The sequence below is a fragment of the Aspergillus chevalieri genome, chromosome 5, assembly GCF_016861735.1.
Source record: "Aspergillus chevalieri M1 DNA, chromosome 5, nearly complete sequence".
In the NCBI taxonomy this organism is placed as follows: Eukaryota; Fungi; Ascomycota; class Eurotiomycetes; order Eurotiales; family Aspergillaceae; genus Aspergillus; species Aspergillus chevalieri.
Window position 1 is genome coordinate 2,037,365 of NC_057366.1, and position 14,430 is coordinate 2,051,794.

At 50.5% G+C, this 14,430-nt stretch overlaps 6 protein-coding genes across 6 annotated transcripts; 2 read left to right on the top strand and 4 right to left on the bottom strand.

Moving 5' to 3' along the window:
- Positions 1–311: 311 nt before the first annotated feature.
- ACHE_50720S (YqaE/Pmp3 family membrane protein) lies at positions 312–750 on the top strand (the record flags this gene model as incomplete). The annotated part of the gene is made up of 3 exons (XM_043280468.1): positions 312–360; positions 443–518; positions 582–750. The coding sequence occupies 3 exons, from the start codon at positions 312–314 to the stop codon at positions 748–750; spliced, it is 294 nt and encodes a 97-aa protein (XP_043138044.1).
- Positions 751–957: 207 nt separating this feature from the next.
- On the bottom strand, positions 958–1,819 carry ACHE_50721A (signal peptidase complex subunit SPC3; the record flags this gene model as incomplete). Its single annotated transcript, XM_043280469.1, has 3 exons — positions 958–1,481; positions 1,536–1,609; positions 1,674–1,819. The coding sequence occupies 3 exons, from the start codon at positions 1,817–1,819 to the stop codon at positions 958–960; spliced, it is 744 nt and encodes a 247-aa protein (XP_043138045.1).
- Positions 1,820–2,334: 515 nt separating this feature from the next.
- Positions 2,335–3,031, top strand: ACHE_50722S (gamma-glutamylcyclotransferase family protein; the record flags this gene model as incomplete). Its single annotated transcript, XM_043280470.1, has 2 exons — positions 2,335–2,362; positions 2,460–3,031. 2 exons carry the CDS (start codon positions 2,335–2,337, stop codon positions 3,029–3,031), a joined length of 600 nt encoding a protein of 199 aa, XP_043138046.1.
- Positions 3,032–3,276: 245 nt separating this feature from the next.
- ACHE_50723A (SUMO protease ULP2) lies at positions 3,277–7,243 on the bottom strand (the record flags this gene model as incomplete). Its single annotated transcript, XM_043280471.1, has 5 exons — positions 3,277–5,614; positions 5,672–6,801; positions 6,870–6,942; positions 7,005–7,076; positions 7,200–7,243. The coding sequence occupies 5 exons, from the start codon at positions 7,241–7,243 to the stop codon at positions 3,277–3,279; spliced, it is 3,657 nt and encodes a 1,218-aa protein (XP_043138047.1).
- An 873-nt stretch (positions 7,244–8,116) lies between these two features.
- Positions 8,117–9,283, bottom strand: ACHE_50724A (eukaryotic translation initiation factor 4E; the record flags this gene model as incomplete). Its single annotated transcript, XM_043280472.1, has 3 exons — positions 8,117–8,348; positions 8,401–9,171; positions 9,249–9,283. 3 exons carry the CDS (start codon positions 9,281–9,283, stop codon positions 8,117–8,119), a joined length of 1,038 nt encoding a protein of 345 aa, XP_043138048.1.
- A 1,212-nt stretch (positions 9,284–10,495) lies between these two features.
- On the bottom strand, positions 10,496–13,887 carry CTK1 (putative protein kinase; the record flags this gene model as incomplete). Its single annotated transcript, XM_043280473.1, has 2 exons — positions 10,496–12,713; positions 12,791–13,887. 2 exons carry the CDS (start codon positions 13,885–13,887, stop codon positions 10,496–10,498), a joined length of 3,315 nt encoding a protein of 1,104 aa, XP_043138049.1.
- Between the last annotated feature and the right edge of the window lie 543 nt (positions 13,888–14,430).

Below are 14,430 nucleotides of genomic sequence, written 5' to 3' on the forward strand. Positions count from 1 at the left end.
CGGACGAACAATGTCAGCACAATTTATTCTTACTTCCTACCAACCCAGCGAAAAGAAAGGGAAGGAACGAGTTAGTTACGCCACAATGAAGAACCTTAACGCCCCCAAGGACGACAACCCCGTCGTCTCCATCTACATCCTCCTTTCCATTGTCCTTGTTTTCAGTTTCCTTGGTACATTACTCGATTCCAGTGGTAAACGCTCTCCAAAGGCAGCAGTCAGCGAACGATCTTGAACATTAAGAGGGTTGAGGTACATAGGAACCGGGGTGTCGATTATTCTTATATCCTAAATCGGACTTTACAAGCAACATGGCGGGGATATTTCCAATGTTTTTGGTGATTCTTGTGACTCTGCTTGGTATGTTTGCCATCGTGCTGGCGATTTCCCTGCAGGACTCCTCGGATAGTTGCAACGCATTGATATATGCTAATCGGTCTAGTACCTCCTCTTGGTATCCTTTTGATCTCTGGTTGCAACGTCGATCTGTGTGTCAATATCCTCCTCACGATTTTGGGGTCAGTATCCGTTACCCCTGCATCCCTTCGGAGATATAGGAATAGCCGACTGACCAATACTAGCTACTTACCTGGTCTCATCCACGCCTTATATCTCGAGCATGTCTACTATAGCCGCCGCAACATTGATCCAGCTGCTGCGCCCCGGAAAGATGCACCTGGCGTGTATTCGAGCCGTATCCAACATGGTGGGCGCCATCATCAAGCGCAGAGGAGCTACGGCACGGTGTGAATTTGGATTATATACTGCGAGTGCGTGGTAGTGATGGACACGGATAACTGTTGGTCATGACTTTTGATACTTTTGGTTGCGCTTGGTTAATCTTTATTTGTATACTCGTCCTGTTCGGCTTTCCCCTATTTTATAGCATTGCATAGCAGCGCGGATATCCCTAAAACCAAAACTCCATGAATTCGTCAACTACCATATCTCTCGATTCTAAAACGCCGATTTCTGCGCCTGCCCTTGCGCTGCAGCCGTACTAGCCCTATTACTCCCCTTCACCTGCGGGAAATCAAAAGGCTTGCTAACACCCGCTGCACCCCCAGTCCGGGGAATAGACCCAGATCGCGGACTCCACCACAACGCCCCAACCCAAGGCTGCACATTCCACCCCACAGAAAGCGTCACACCCTCTCTCTCCGCCAACTTGCCCGTGATATCCCCAATCTGGTACTTGGACTTCTGCCCACGCAGCCGCAGCACACCCGGCGCTGCAGAGTCCTTCTTATTCTTCTTCTTGCTCAGACCGGTGCTTTTGCGCTTGGTCGTAGAGAACGGGAAGAGTCGCTCGCGCAGTGCGTTAAACGAATAGGGAGATTCGGGGGCTTCGATGATGGTATCCCAGATAATAGACTCAGAGAGCGGGTTTAGAGAGGCGGAGGGGTTCTCGGAGGAGGAGTAAGAGGCGTAGACGTAGACGAAAAGTTGTTTTGTGTTCCAGTTGAAGAGGGACGTGAGATCTGTCACCAACCATCTATTAGATTATGCTGACAAGGAGGGAATGAAAGATGTACCAGCATCCAAATCAAACCGCATCTGCGCATATTCTTCCTTCTTACTCGAGTAGTAATGCGGGCGTCCTTTGATCCTGTATCGCATTCATTAGCACTCTATTGCATATCGAAGCCCCAGAAGACAGAGGGGAAACCTACACCTGAACATTCTTAAGCTCAACCTCCGACGTCACACTATCAGCCGGGAAAAACAGAACACTGAGAGCAGCAACACCAGCGACAAATAAGGCCACCGTAGTGAAGAAGCCGAAGACGGCTTGCGCACGATTCAGTGAGGAGTGCATATTCGTTAATTCAGTATAATTGAAAAAAAAAAAAAAAAAGGGAACCAAGGACTCAGAGAAAAAGAGACGGCCGGGGAAAGTTTGGAAAGGCCCCTTCTGTTGAGTTACGAGGCAATGCCGGCGAGGCTGACTGACTGACGACTGAAAGTGTACAGATATGCACAAGCCACAGTATTGGGGAAGTGTGGCTGGTGTAGTATCTCTTATCGATAAGAAGTGTCCGATAAGGTATAACTAACTAGATGAACCAGGGCGATCCTTGTTCTTGAGGTTTTCTTTGCTTCTTCTATGTGATAGGACTATTTCGGATAGTTGCTGCTGTTCAATTGAAGGATTCGTCATTTCATTTCGTGTTCAGAACGGAGGTGATGTAGTTATATCTTTTAGATTGAGGTTACTTGTTTCATTCGGATATCAAAAGACGGTTCAACCCCTCATCAGCAGCTTGAACCAATCTGTCAACTACACTCGTTCATTCCATACTTCAACCAAAGACTTTCTTTAATTGCTTCAAAATGGGAGAACACGTCGTCTTTTTCTACGGTATGTATGCACCAGTCCAATCCAAGCCTGTATTTACAACGATAACCCCACTTCACCATCCGCCAGAGATCAGAACACACCACTAACAAACACATAGGTACCCTAATGGCCCCCCAAATCCTCCATCGCGTAATTCACGGCCGCCCAGACCCAGAACCCTGGCAAAAGGACCTCCTCACCTTCCAACCAGCCATCCTCCACGGCTACCGACGACACCGCGTACGCGGGGCCGATTACCCCGGAATCACCCCTGCAACAGAGCCTCAATCGCAGTCTCAATCGCAAGGAGAAGAGCAAGAGTCAACTGGATCAACGCGCAAAGCATCCGTCCTCGGAACGCTAGTCTCGGGCCTAACAGACGGCGACATCCATCGTCTTGATATCTTCGAGGGGTCCGAGTACACGCGCAAGCTAGTCAAGGTGCGGACGTTGCGGGAGTCATTGAGCCAGGAACAAAGTGATGATCAAACGAATCCGGATGGCCATTTGAGGGATGTGCTGGATGCGGCGGGGGCGGAGTTTGCGGATGAAGGGGAGGAGGACGTGAATGCGGTAGCTTATGTGTATGTTGCTGGGGAGGGGAGGTTGGAGGATGTGGAGTGGGATTTTGAGACGTTTAAGAGGGATAAGATGGCGTGGTGGGTTGGGGCTGACGAAAGTGAGTGGTGATGATTGGATTGGATTTCATGGGGTGTCTATATTGCATTTGGAATTGGGATGATATACACAAAATTTATGGTTGCATCTGGGTACTAGAACATAAAATAAAAAGATAAATCAACTGAAAATAAGTATGCAATTGGTATCTTATGCTCAACCCTCTCGAAACGCCAGAACCCAATGCCACTACCCGGGCCTTCTATGTAACAAGCAAATGAACAAAGATACGAGAAATAACAGGACAAGTAAATCATCTACAATACTCCCAATTCCCCCACTATCTTCTTGCGTTTCTTCTTAGTAGACTTCGTCTCCACTGGAGGCGGTGGGGGCGTTCCACTAATTTGCACCTCAGCCTCTTTCTCCTTCTCCTTCTTTCCATCATTCGAAGGAGCAGGAGGGCTCGCTTTCACGGCGACATTATCGTCATCGACGGTAACGGCATTGTCATCTTTCTTCTCCGGCCCGGGGACCGGTGGCTGTGCACCGATTTTCTTCTGCGGCGACGTGAGATCCAAAGTCCCATGTTCTGGCTCTTGACTGTCGGGGACTTCGACTGTGTCTCCGTCAGATTTTTGTTCCGCAGGTTGAGTGAGTTTGTCGTGCACAGATTGCACGGCTTCTGGCATACGGGCTCCTTTGTGTTTCCCAGTGCGGGTAGAAGTTCCGGGAGATAAGGATAGAGACGGAGGTTGAAAAGGACCTGTAACTGAGGCCTTGGTCTCGGGGGCCTTTTCTGGATGGTTCTCAGGTTCCAGGGGAGGAAGAAATAATGGAAAGAGTTGAGTCGTCTTTTCCGGCTGTGACGAGGCCTTCTCTGGCTGTAATGAGAGCCTTGTCTGAGGCGCGTCCGTATCGGGTTTGTCTTCTTCCCTCGCAGGCTCTGGTTCCCACTCCCCGAGCAAGAAAGAAATCGGCCGCATATCTGCCATCACGCGCTTCTCGCCCAGCCCCTCACGGTTAAGCTGCTCTTGTTCATCGTAAAGGTCATCGAGGAACTTGCGCAGACGCTGGCGTAGAACACCGGACGACAAAGGAGGCCAATCCGTACGCTGATCCATCTCTCCTCGAAGCAATCTCGACACGAACCCATCCGGATCTTGAACAAACTTCTCCACATACGCCAACAGATATAACCCACAATCTGAGTAATTGGATTGTAATGGGATGGAGCGAGCCCGCATGCCACCAACCAACGTAGTATCGATAGAGATTCCCTTCTTGGACTTGGCTTCTTCGGACAAATATTGACGCAGATTTCTGATGGTAGGCGACCGGGCCAGGTCTAACGAGTCGAAGGTGATTATTACTGGATCCCGGGCGTCTCGCGCGTTACGTGGTCCACGCGACTTCTTCTTTGACTTTTTTGACTTCTGAGACCACGCTGTGGGTTTCGATGCGTCTTCTGAAGTTTGCTGAGCGCCACTCCGTGTTTTGGGAGGGCTGGTAAATCTCACGGGAGATGGATCCGGGTTCTCCTCTTTCTCGGGCCAGTCTTCATCAGAAGCAGGAGTCTCTTGCGCTGGTCTGCCGCTGGTCTCCATCTTGTCATGCAGTGTCATTGCGGCCATTGATTGCCGTGCCATTTCTTCCTTGGCAGGCTCGGGGTTCGCTTTCTGTTCTTCTGGCCCTCCTTGTCCTTGCGCAACTTCTTGACTAGACGCTGGCATGTCTGGAACCGCCCGGACCTCACCTCCAGGCTGAGAGGAAGGCTCTTGGCTATCATTGGAAAGTGGCTTGTCGGCCTCCGGAGTTCCCTTCAAAATCCTCTGCAGATTAGGCAAGTTGCATATGACAGCAACATACCAATGCGCAGACTCATTAATGGGAACGACAATGTAGTCATAGCTGAAGATATCCACACTTCGAGTCCACTTCTGAACGCCCTGATAGTTGATGGCCTTCCTGTTCTTGGGATTATTAGTGAGCGTCGCGTAAAAATAAGAATTGAAAAAGTAAACCCGCTTCGCAGCCGCTTTGTTGGTGCGATCCAGATGATCTTCCAAGAAGCGCATATAGAACCCTATGAGATTGTCGTTCAGGAATTCATCGGAGCGAAGGCGCTCACAATCCTGAGCATCCACTTCAGCCTTTTTCTTGCCGAAGCGCGGGTACAAAAGTGACCTTTCCCATTTCGCAAATGTCCTAGCAGACGGCTGCGGTACAAAGTCGTTTGCTTCGTCATCGTCGTCGTCACATATGACTGTGGCCGGTTCTGGGTCTGCGCGAAGCATTGTTGATCTTGTTTGCCGATTGATTGGGGGGTCTGGAGGCGAATATATCTTAACGGGGATTTCGATCGAGTTACTCGTGCTCACTCTCGTAGGATGAGCGTGAGCGGTGTCATCAGACCCGATACGCTCATCGGTAGGAACATCTGGGGACTTGGTAGGGTGTTCGTCGGCATCATTCAAAGGTGCAATAGTTCTATCGTCAACTTGGAGAGACTCGGAAATCTTCGAGCGCTTGGACGTCTCTGTCTCTGGTTCAGGAATCGACTCAGAGACGCTGTCAATACTAGGACGCTTTAACTTATTGGAAAAGCAGGCAAATTCCCTTTCGGTGTTCTTGAAAGTGCGGTCCATCCATTCACTAGCCACATGTAAGCATTGGTTGGGGTGCCTAAACAGAGGGGGCGGGCGAGCGTACCTTGGCTTGCGTTTGATCTTGATACGAAGACCCTGCAACAAGTGAAATAGCTCGTCCTTAACTTCCGGCGTTATTAGTTCGATATCCATATGATTACACTGCCCTTCCATCTTCGACAGCCCTAGACGAATTTTACAACTCGTGTCTTCTCCGTAAATAACCTGCATGATCTTGTTTAAAAGAATTTCTTGTTTTATCGACGACTCAGGTGTATTCCCAACAACCCATAAATGAGTAGCGTCAAGATTTACTTCAACAGCCTTTTCGCTTGACGGGCGTAGCTGGACCGAGCCAAATTGAACTTGAGATGCTTCGAATGACCGACTGGGTCCATCCAACCGATGGCCTTGTTCGTGTTGACCCCTCCTCCTCTTTTTACGACTCTTCTTGTTTTCTGACCCACTGGGCGAAAATGTTGTTGAGCGAATATCGGAGGGCGATGACCTCAGGTAGGATGCGCTGCTGACGTCTTCCTTACGAAGCGGCAAAGTAGATGGCACTGGTCGAACGGTTACCGCACCCTGTAACTCATCCGAGCTGTCGGACGAGCTTCGCCTCCTATTTGAGGCGGAAGGACTTGCAGTCGATTTCATTTTCGGGGCAACTTTCGGTCCTTGGATCTCGACGCTTTGTAGAATTCCCGGCCGGGGAGCCTGGTTCAGACCCTTAGAATGGAATGCGATGATGTCCGACGCAGAAGAATGTCTTTCCTTGGCCGCATTCTCCGTAAAAAGCTCATCATGGTCACTATCGGGTGGAACAGACTCTGGAATCGTATCCTCACTAGGCTCCCACACGCGGTTTTTTGTTTGCTTTCTCGATGGAGACGTGGGCGATGAAGGTTCGGGCATTGGAGGTGTGCTTGAAATCGGTGCGATTTGCTCCATCACGTCGTCATTATCCGAGAGGCTGGAAACATTATTATGCGCTCGTTGGGAATCGCGACGTTGGCGTTTAGCAGGTCTGTTGGAGGCTTCGAAGGTAGGAGCGTGTTGGAGGCGTGACGCTGCGTTGTCAATTGCCTTGGTTAAATAATCCTTCTGAGCATTCGGCTTCTTTCCCCGCGCACAAAACGGTCCGCTTTGCTTTGAATTCTGCGATATCCGGTCGACAGGTTTGTTTGAGTACTGCTATATTGTAGCTGTTAGACCGAGGGATAGTAAAACAAGGATGATGGAATGCCCTAATAGCGACATACCTGTCCCGGTTTCGTCTTCTTCGTCGTAGCAACGGTCTGCCCCGGTACGATCGGCACGCCACCGTTCTTCTTTCTGTAGAGCAAATCAGAACCGTAACCCCTCCCAATTTATATCAAATTATCGTCAGGACGTACACATAGGAAGGGAAGAGCCGCTTCTCGTCATTCGATGTAGGTTCATGTCGCATCGGCCTTTGCTGCCCCGTCCTAAGCACCCAGCATATTAGCACCGCACAGCCCCGATTCTGAATCCTTGACGCAAAGATATATTTACAGACGACTCATCCCTACTACTGGACGGGGAATGGTCTGGCTCAATAAGGAACGTACAGCTCGTGGTTTTTGCGTAGATCGTCGGAGTCTGTCGTCGGCATAGCTAAAGTCGATCTATTAGGATAAGCATAAGAATGTCAGCTTCCACATATACCTCCAAAAAGGAAAGAATAAAAAAAGGTCCAGACGGAGCATAGCCCCCAGTAGAGAAGAAGATCAAAGAAGAAAAAAAAAATAATAAGATACCCACATCTGCAAGCTGGAAATTATCCTCGCTATAATCCATAGATACACCGGAAAAAGAAAACCCTAAAGACAAAGCGGCATCCCTCACACCGGACGTCTGAGTCCGCGTTGTCTGGTCGGAGATAGCATGAGAGGGTCGTAGAGGAGATGGGGAATCGTCGGCGCTCCGTGGAGGATCAGGATCAAGGCGTTGTTCGCGAAACCGGACGGGTTGCAAATGTGACAGTTCTCTCCAACCGGCGGCATGTGTCTACCCTGGGGATCATTGCATGACCAGAAAGGCCAGGATATTCTATCTTGTCTTGTCTTATAGTTGGAGACGGAAGAGAGACGGATCGGTCTCTTGGATTATTGGATTATCGCAATTAGTTGCGAAGGCGGTCGTTTTCTGCCTACTCCGCGTTTTTTTTTTTTTTTCCTTTTGGGTAAGACGGGACAAACAGATACAAAGAGTAAAGAAGAGGACAGAGTACGGAATACGGAGTACATGATTGACAGATTGACAGACACGGCATCAAATATGAATGCATTTCACTACGCATCAAGCTCCTTTCGCCTAGCGACATCAAGCATGAACCTAATGATAGATGTCAGAAATCAAATGTAGAATTCGCCCAGTACCCCGGTCCTAAACGCATCCCAATGGCTTCTTTGTGTTTTTCTTTTTTTCTTTTATTGCGTTTCCCATATACTGTACAGGGCCCTAATCCAGGCTCAGATAAAGCATATCACGACGCCGTCCCTTTTCCTTTATCCCCAGTAGAGTCGTCATTGGCCGTCGTTCTTCGTCGATCGGCTCCAAGGTGATGATGGTGGCTGTTGTGGTTGTTATGGTGATGTTGGTTGGCCTTTTCTTGACGAGCCTGGTCAATCGCAGAGCGTTGAGCAATGCTGTCGTCATGGCTTTTCCATATGATGTTGGTGTCAGCGGGGAAGGAAAGCAAACGTTTGATCGTTTCCCTAGTCAAGTTAGTATGAGAAGAAAGAAGCTATATAGGAAGAAAGGTCATACCTGATCTTAATGTTGCGCCCACCGTCAATCCTGGTCCAGACACTCAAAACATCCTCGCCGCTTCGCACGCTGAGAACAGCACCGCAAACCTCGTCGGCTGCCTCTGCAAATTGGTCGCCAACGATAGCCAACAGGAGATCCTCCCAGTATCGATCAGCCACACCCTTTTTCAACCGTACAATCCACTTGCCGCCTTTCTTATTTGCATCATCCTCCCATACTGGACGAATGCCTTTCTTGAAGATATGGTAATCGGAAACGGTAGGGAGAAGAGAGGGTCGCTTGAGGTGGGCGTATACCGACCAAAAGCTCTCCACGGACGAGATAGATGCGAGGGGGATGGTAGATTTTTCGTAGTCGGAGTATTTAGGTGTAGGGGGACGGTACCAGATCACCCAGGTGGACTTCAAGGGATGCTCTTTGGCGCCGGCACCAGAACCCCTGACCCTCTGGCTCTCTGTCACAGTCTGTTCGGTGGTGCTGATGTCTCGTTTGTCGCCGGGAGCCTTCGAGGGGCCGGTGTCGGAGGAAGCGCCGGGGGTCTTGGGAGCACCGAACGAGGCGAAAGCACCGGAACCTAAACCAAACGCGGACGAGGCATTCGTGGAAGGGGATGCGACACCACCGGAGAGAGGGGATATTGCGTTAAAGGGATTCGAACGGCCATGGGAGCTATCGGGACCAAACCGCTTCGAGGTGTGACTGCGGGGAAGGTTGGCACCACCATCCTTGCCGTCGGGTCCCGTCATGGACAGTGACAACTTGGCAGAGCTGGACAAATCACCGGAATGGTTAGTTTTCCCTTTCCCATTTCATTGGAGATGTGCAAGTCTGGCAGTGCGACTTACTTGGTCCGGCGCGTCCACAGATTGGCGTTATCCATCGAGACAAATTCTGAGACAGCCCAAAAAAGGAGCGGTCATCAGGGAGAACCGGAACAACCGTGAGAGACCGAGTACACCACCGACGATTGACAGGCGCAATAATAAAACACTCTAATAAAAAAGTAGAGTAACAAATGTGGTTCAAAAAGTAAAAGACCGGATGCAACTAAGGGATCGTAATATGGCGATACAGAAAGTGGGCGATGCAAATGTAATAAGAAAGTCGTGATCGTGGCGTGGAAGTAGAGATTACTGAATAGATCTTGTAAATCTTGATGCTAGCGACGGAAAAGGGAAAGGAGGGGAAGGAAGAGGGAGAGCGACAAGTGAAAGTAATAGTAGTGGAAGAGACAGTGAGTGAGAGGGGATCGAAAAAGATGAAGAAGAGAAGAATTGGAGATCCGGAGCTTGACCCAATCACCGTCCAGCCCCGCCGCCGCCTACTCCCGCCGAGTTTTTCCACTTCCGACGACGCTTTTTTATATTTTTCTCGATTTCCTTTTTCCTTCCCTTCTTCCTCTTTTCTTCTCACCAAATATCAAGACCACCGACTCAAATCATCGCTGGCTGCGTATTTTTACTGCTTCCACTGCTCTGGCGATTCCGATGCGTGTGTCGAGAACAAATACCGCTTCTAAAACCATCATCACGAGGGCTTTTCTGGCTTCCATGATGCGGTGATGACCTGATAGACGGGACATTCCTTTTTGACTCTGTATAGTTGTTGATGAGACGACACAATTAGATTCGACTAATATGAATACAAGTTGTCTATGTGATCTGTCCTTTGATCAAAGTAATACGATGGGTGCGTACTGTTTCATCTTGCTTCCTTCCCGACAAACACAATGTATCGCCTATGAAGAACCAATCGTACTCTGGTAATCCGAGATGCTCAACCGCTATAACTACACTTCAGTCTCTATGCTGTATTGCTGGTTGAGCGTGAGGTCCTAAAGGCAAAGTCTGATGGCGTTTCCCTTGATAAAATCTGTGAAGCTAGTGTGTGGTCGCAATTACTGACCGTTACTTGGGAAGATAGTCAGACTCTTGTATATTTATTCCATTTATGATCTCCTAGCTGTTCAGACATAAATGTACTCTATAACTTTGACGTCCCATCCAAATAAAAAAAAAAAGCATATCCAGCAATATCAACCACCCTGGTATCTCGTCAAGAAAATGAAAGGAAAAAGGAAGAAAAAAATGAATTAAACATCGGCCGGTGCTGGTGCTGGTGGATGCTCTCCACCAAAGTCCGGCTTGACACGCTTCGGATCCCTCTCGGCCTGGGACACTGATGAGGCTGCCTTTCGTTTCTCTTTCTGGTATTCTGCTGCGCGACGAGCTTCCCGGTCTTTCTCCTTGCGTAGTGCCTTGGATTCGAATTCGTGCCAGTCGCCTTCGATTTTCTCCAACCTGAGGAAGTGGTTAGTAACAAGAACCAGTGAATAAATAGACAAAGAAAAGAAAAAGACATACTCAAAGGCTTGCTGAGGCTTTGGTTCCTCAGACACAAAGTAAGGATGTGCCAATACTTCCTCAGCAGTGGGCCGTTTCGCTGGATCATACTGGAAGATATTGGACACCAGATCCAGGGCGGCGGGACTTAGAACGGTGCCATATTGTTCCTCAAAAATCCTCTGCTTGCGCTCTGCCGGTCGCATCAATTCGAACCAAGGCATCTCCACAATATCAGGCCATTCCGCCCGGGTTGGCGTACCAAGGGCATTATAAAGTTTGTCGAGTTGGCTGATCTCACCTCCTTCGCCAGGGAAGACGGCCTTCTTCGTGAACATCTCAACATACACGCAAGCCGCACTCCAGACGTCTACCGCCGGCCCGTAGCGGGTTTCCCCCAATAAAAGCTCGGGTGGTCGATACCAGATCGTAATCACGCGGTTTGTGTAATCAAGTTGGCGGCTTTTGGAGAAGAACCGGGCAAGACCAAAGTCTGCGTATTTCAACAAGCCCGTGTTGCTGATGAGGATGTTCGCGGCTTTAATATCACGATGGAGAACACCGCGATGGTGAAGGTAATTGAGACCTTCGAACATTTGCTTGGCTAGATCCTTCTTGTGGGCAGCGGTGAGCGTAAATGTAGGATGGTTGATCAGACCAGTGAGATCATGGGCAAGATATTCGAACACCATGAAGCACTCGTTGCGTTCAACCATGACCTCAAGCAAACTAACCACATTGTGGCTTCGTAGATGTTGGAGCAGTTTGATCTCACGCACAGCCGTGACAGGGAATCCATCCTTTTCACCTTCCATTCGAATCTTCTTCAATGCCACCTTTTGCTGGGTATAAATGTGGATAGCCTTGAAAACCTTTCCGTAGGTGCCTGCACCAATGACTGATTCATTCCCAGGTTTTCGATAATATACAGAGTCGGATTGGGCAAACTCTTCGGGCAAAGTAGGGCGTGGCTTCGGTCGGGTCATGATCTTGACTTGCTTCCTCGGTTCCGGTTCCGGTTCCGGCTCTGGCTCTGGCTCTGGCTCTGGCTCCCGCTCGAATCCTGGCTCTGGCTCGGGTCCCCAACCTCGATCACGGTCAGGGGAGCGTGTCCTGCGGCGTCCAGGACGGAAGTCCGGCCGTTTGTCTCCTCGCCTTCTATCAAAACGATCGAACCGACGATCATCTCCTCGTCGGCCACCCCTGGGTTCACGAAATCCTCCGCGGGACTCACGGAAATCACGTCGGTCGTGTCTACCCCTATCGCGATCACGATCACGGTCCCTATCTCGATCACGTCCTCCACGACGATCAAATCGTGGATCAGGCTTAAACCTGGGTGGTGGTCCAGACATCATCCTGCGAGGCGGCGGAGGTTCAGCAATCCGTGGAGGTTCCCGAGGCTGCATTCTCTGGGCAAGATCCGGGACTGGCTTGGGCACAGGAGCTGGTGTAGGTTTTGCTTTGAAAGCAAAGCTAATTTTGCCGCCTTTGCTTGGGCCGGTAGGTGCATTGGTGGGATGTGGTCCAGGTGGTGGCATCCTTTGGGTATCATTCTGTTCTGGAGTGGGCTTTGGCCCTTCAGTTTCTAGTGGATGATCTCTGCTCACTGGTTGGAAAGGATGGCCACCTTCTTTGAAACGGGGAGAGTTTCGATCATCTGGCGGGGGCGGTGGTGGTGGACTTTGTGACGGTTGACCGGACGCTGTGTGCGGGCTATGAGGACCGTTCCAATTTCGGGGATGTGTTGGAGCCCACTGGAGGTCGTCAAATTGACCTCGACCACGGGGAGAAGGCCCACCGTTAGATCCAGAAAAGCGACGGCCTTGATTCTGGTAACCACCGCGGTATCCAGAGTGGCCACCATGATATGGTGATTGACTCGGGGGCCTGCTGTAAGAAATTTGCTGATTCCGCGGACCAGTCGGGGGAGGAGGATAGCTATTCTGTTGAGATGGAGGAGACCGCCTGAGTAGTATAGCATGTCCGATTAGCCCAATCCAAATTCGAGAAAAAAAAATTTGCATCTATGATAGGTGACTCACCCCTGCTGTCCATTATATGGAGGTTGTCCACCCCATGAGCCCCGACCCGACGAGTACGGAGACGTAGGGCGAGGGGAATTTGACGTTGTGTATTGCGGTGATGTCTCAAAGTGTCTGGTGCCAACAAGTGGCTTGAAAGTTCGGGAGCGTGGAGCATCACCGTCACCAGAAACACTGGCGTCGTCCGCGTCGATACCTGACCGGGAAGGAGAAGGCGATCTGGCGGAGTCAAAGTTAGACCGCATTGGCCTGGTCGAATTCATTTCCAGGTCGCCTCTAGAATCACGGTGAGAAAGCGTCGAGACCTTAGAATTTACAGATCGGGCTGAATGACGGGACACAGATCGATGACGGAAATCTCTTTCAAAATCGTCCTCCGGATGGGGGCTGCGTGACCACCTACGAGGTGGTGGTGAAAAAGAATCTCTTCCACGGCCGGGGGACAACGAATCTCTCGCTGGAGAACCGACGCGTCCAAAATCGTTCCGACGCCGGTCTTTCCCTCGTCTAGGTGGCCCACGACCGCCTCTACCGCGACCTGGGAAACGTCCACGTTTCGGGGGAAAAGAGCCTCGGTCAAAACCCTGGCCGTGTTTGCGGTGTTGACGAGGATGGCGCGGAGGATGGGGAGGACGGTGTGGAGGGCGACCAGGCGATGGACTCCGCGTCCTTTTGCGTTTTGACGGCGGTGGTGCCGATGGGGAGTCGTCTCTTCGGGGTTCCTTTTCGGCTTCCCACGGACGGTAATCCAGATGATCTGTTGAAGACTGCGAGAAACGACGAAAACCTATGTTCCTTCCACTTTCTGACGGACCAGGGGAACGAGCTCTCGGTGTATCTATAGGCAAATCGCGAGGTTTGTGAGGCCCTTCGCGGCCGGGACGACCAAATGCACGCGAGGGTGGCGGCGACCGTAACGGACGATTTGATCCGCCGTATTTGGGCCGGGGAGGACGGTCTCGATCCCGATGTTTGTCCCTGCCCCTATCACGGTTGTAAGGACGAGAGTGTCGAGGCCTTTGTCTGTCGTGATCACTGGCGTTGTTGGCGGCGCTCCACTCGTCTCTCAACACCGGACTCCTACGGGACCCAGCCATGTAATCGTCTGCACTGCATGGGGTTTAAAATAGGAGACCGGAAAAAGAAGCACGGATAACCAGTAAGACTGGTAGCCGACTGGACAACTGGGGAGGGCGACGAAAGTAATTAGATTAGCCTGTAGATGAGAGCGCAGGAGATTCAGAGTGGAGCCAAGTCGTTTCGCCTAGTTCAGCGTCGGTGCGCCGTCCTGTGAGGTCGTTCGTTGGTTTTTCGGGGGAGGATTTTGGGACGTGCGGAAGCGTGGTTTTTCCGGGCAGATGAGCCTGTCGAGGGAGTAAGGGAATGTTAGAATAAAAAGAGAGAGAATGTTACTTGAAGGGAAAGGGAATGACTCACCTCGATCTCTATAGATAATTATGCACGAAGCTTGGAAAGTGAAGTTGTGGTGTCTACGAGGTGGTTTAATTCCGTGGAGTATGCGACAGAGATTGCCTCCCGAACGCCGCATGTTTTTGCTGTCTCGCGATTCTACTACGAATGAACGCGGCTGCTCGAGAATTTCAGGCACTTTGACTGAGTGCCACTCGGACATCACAGTT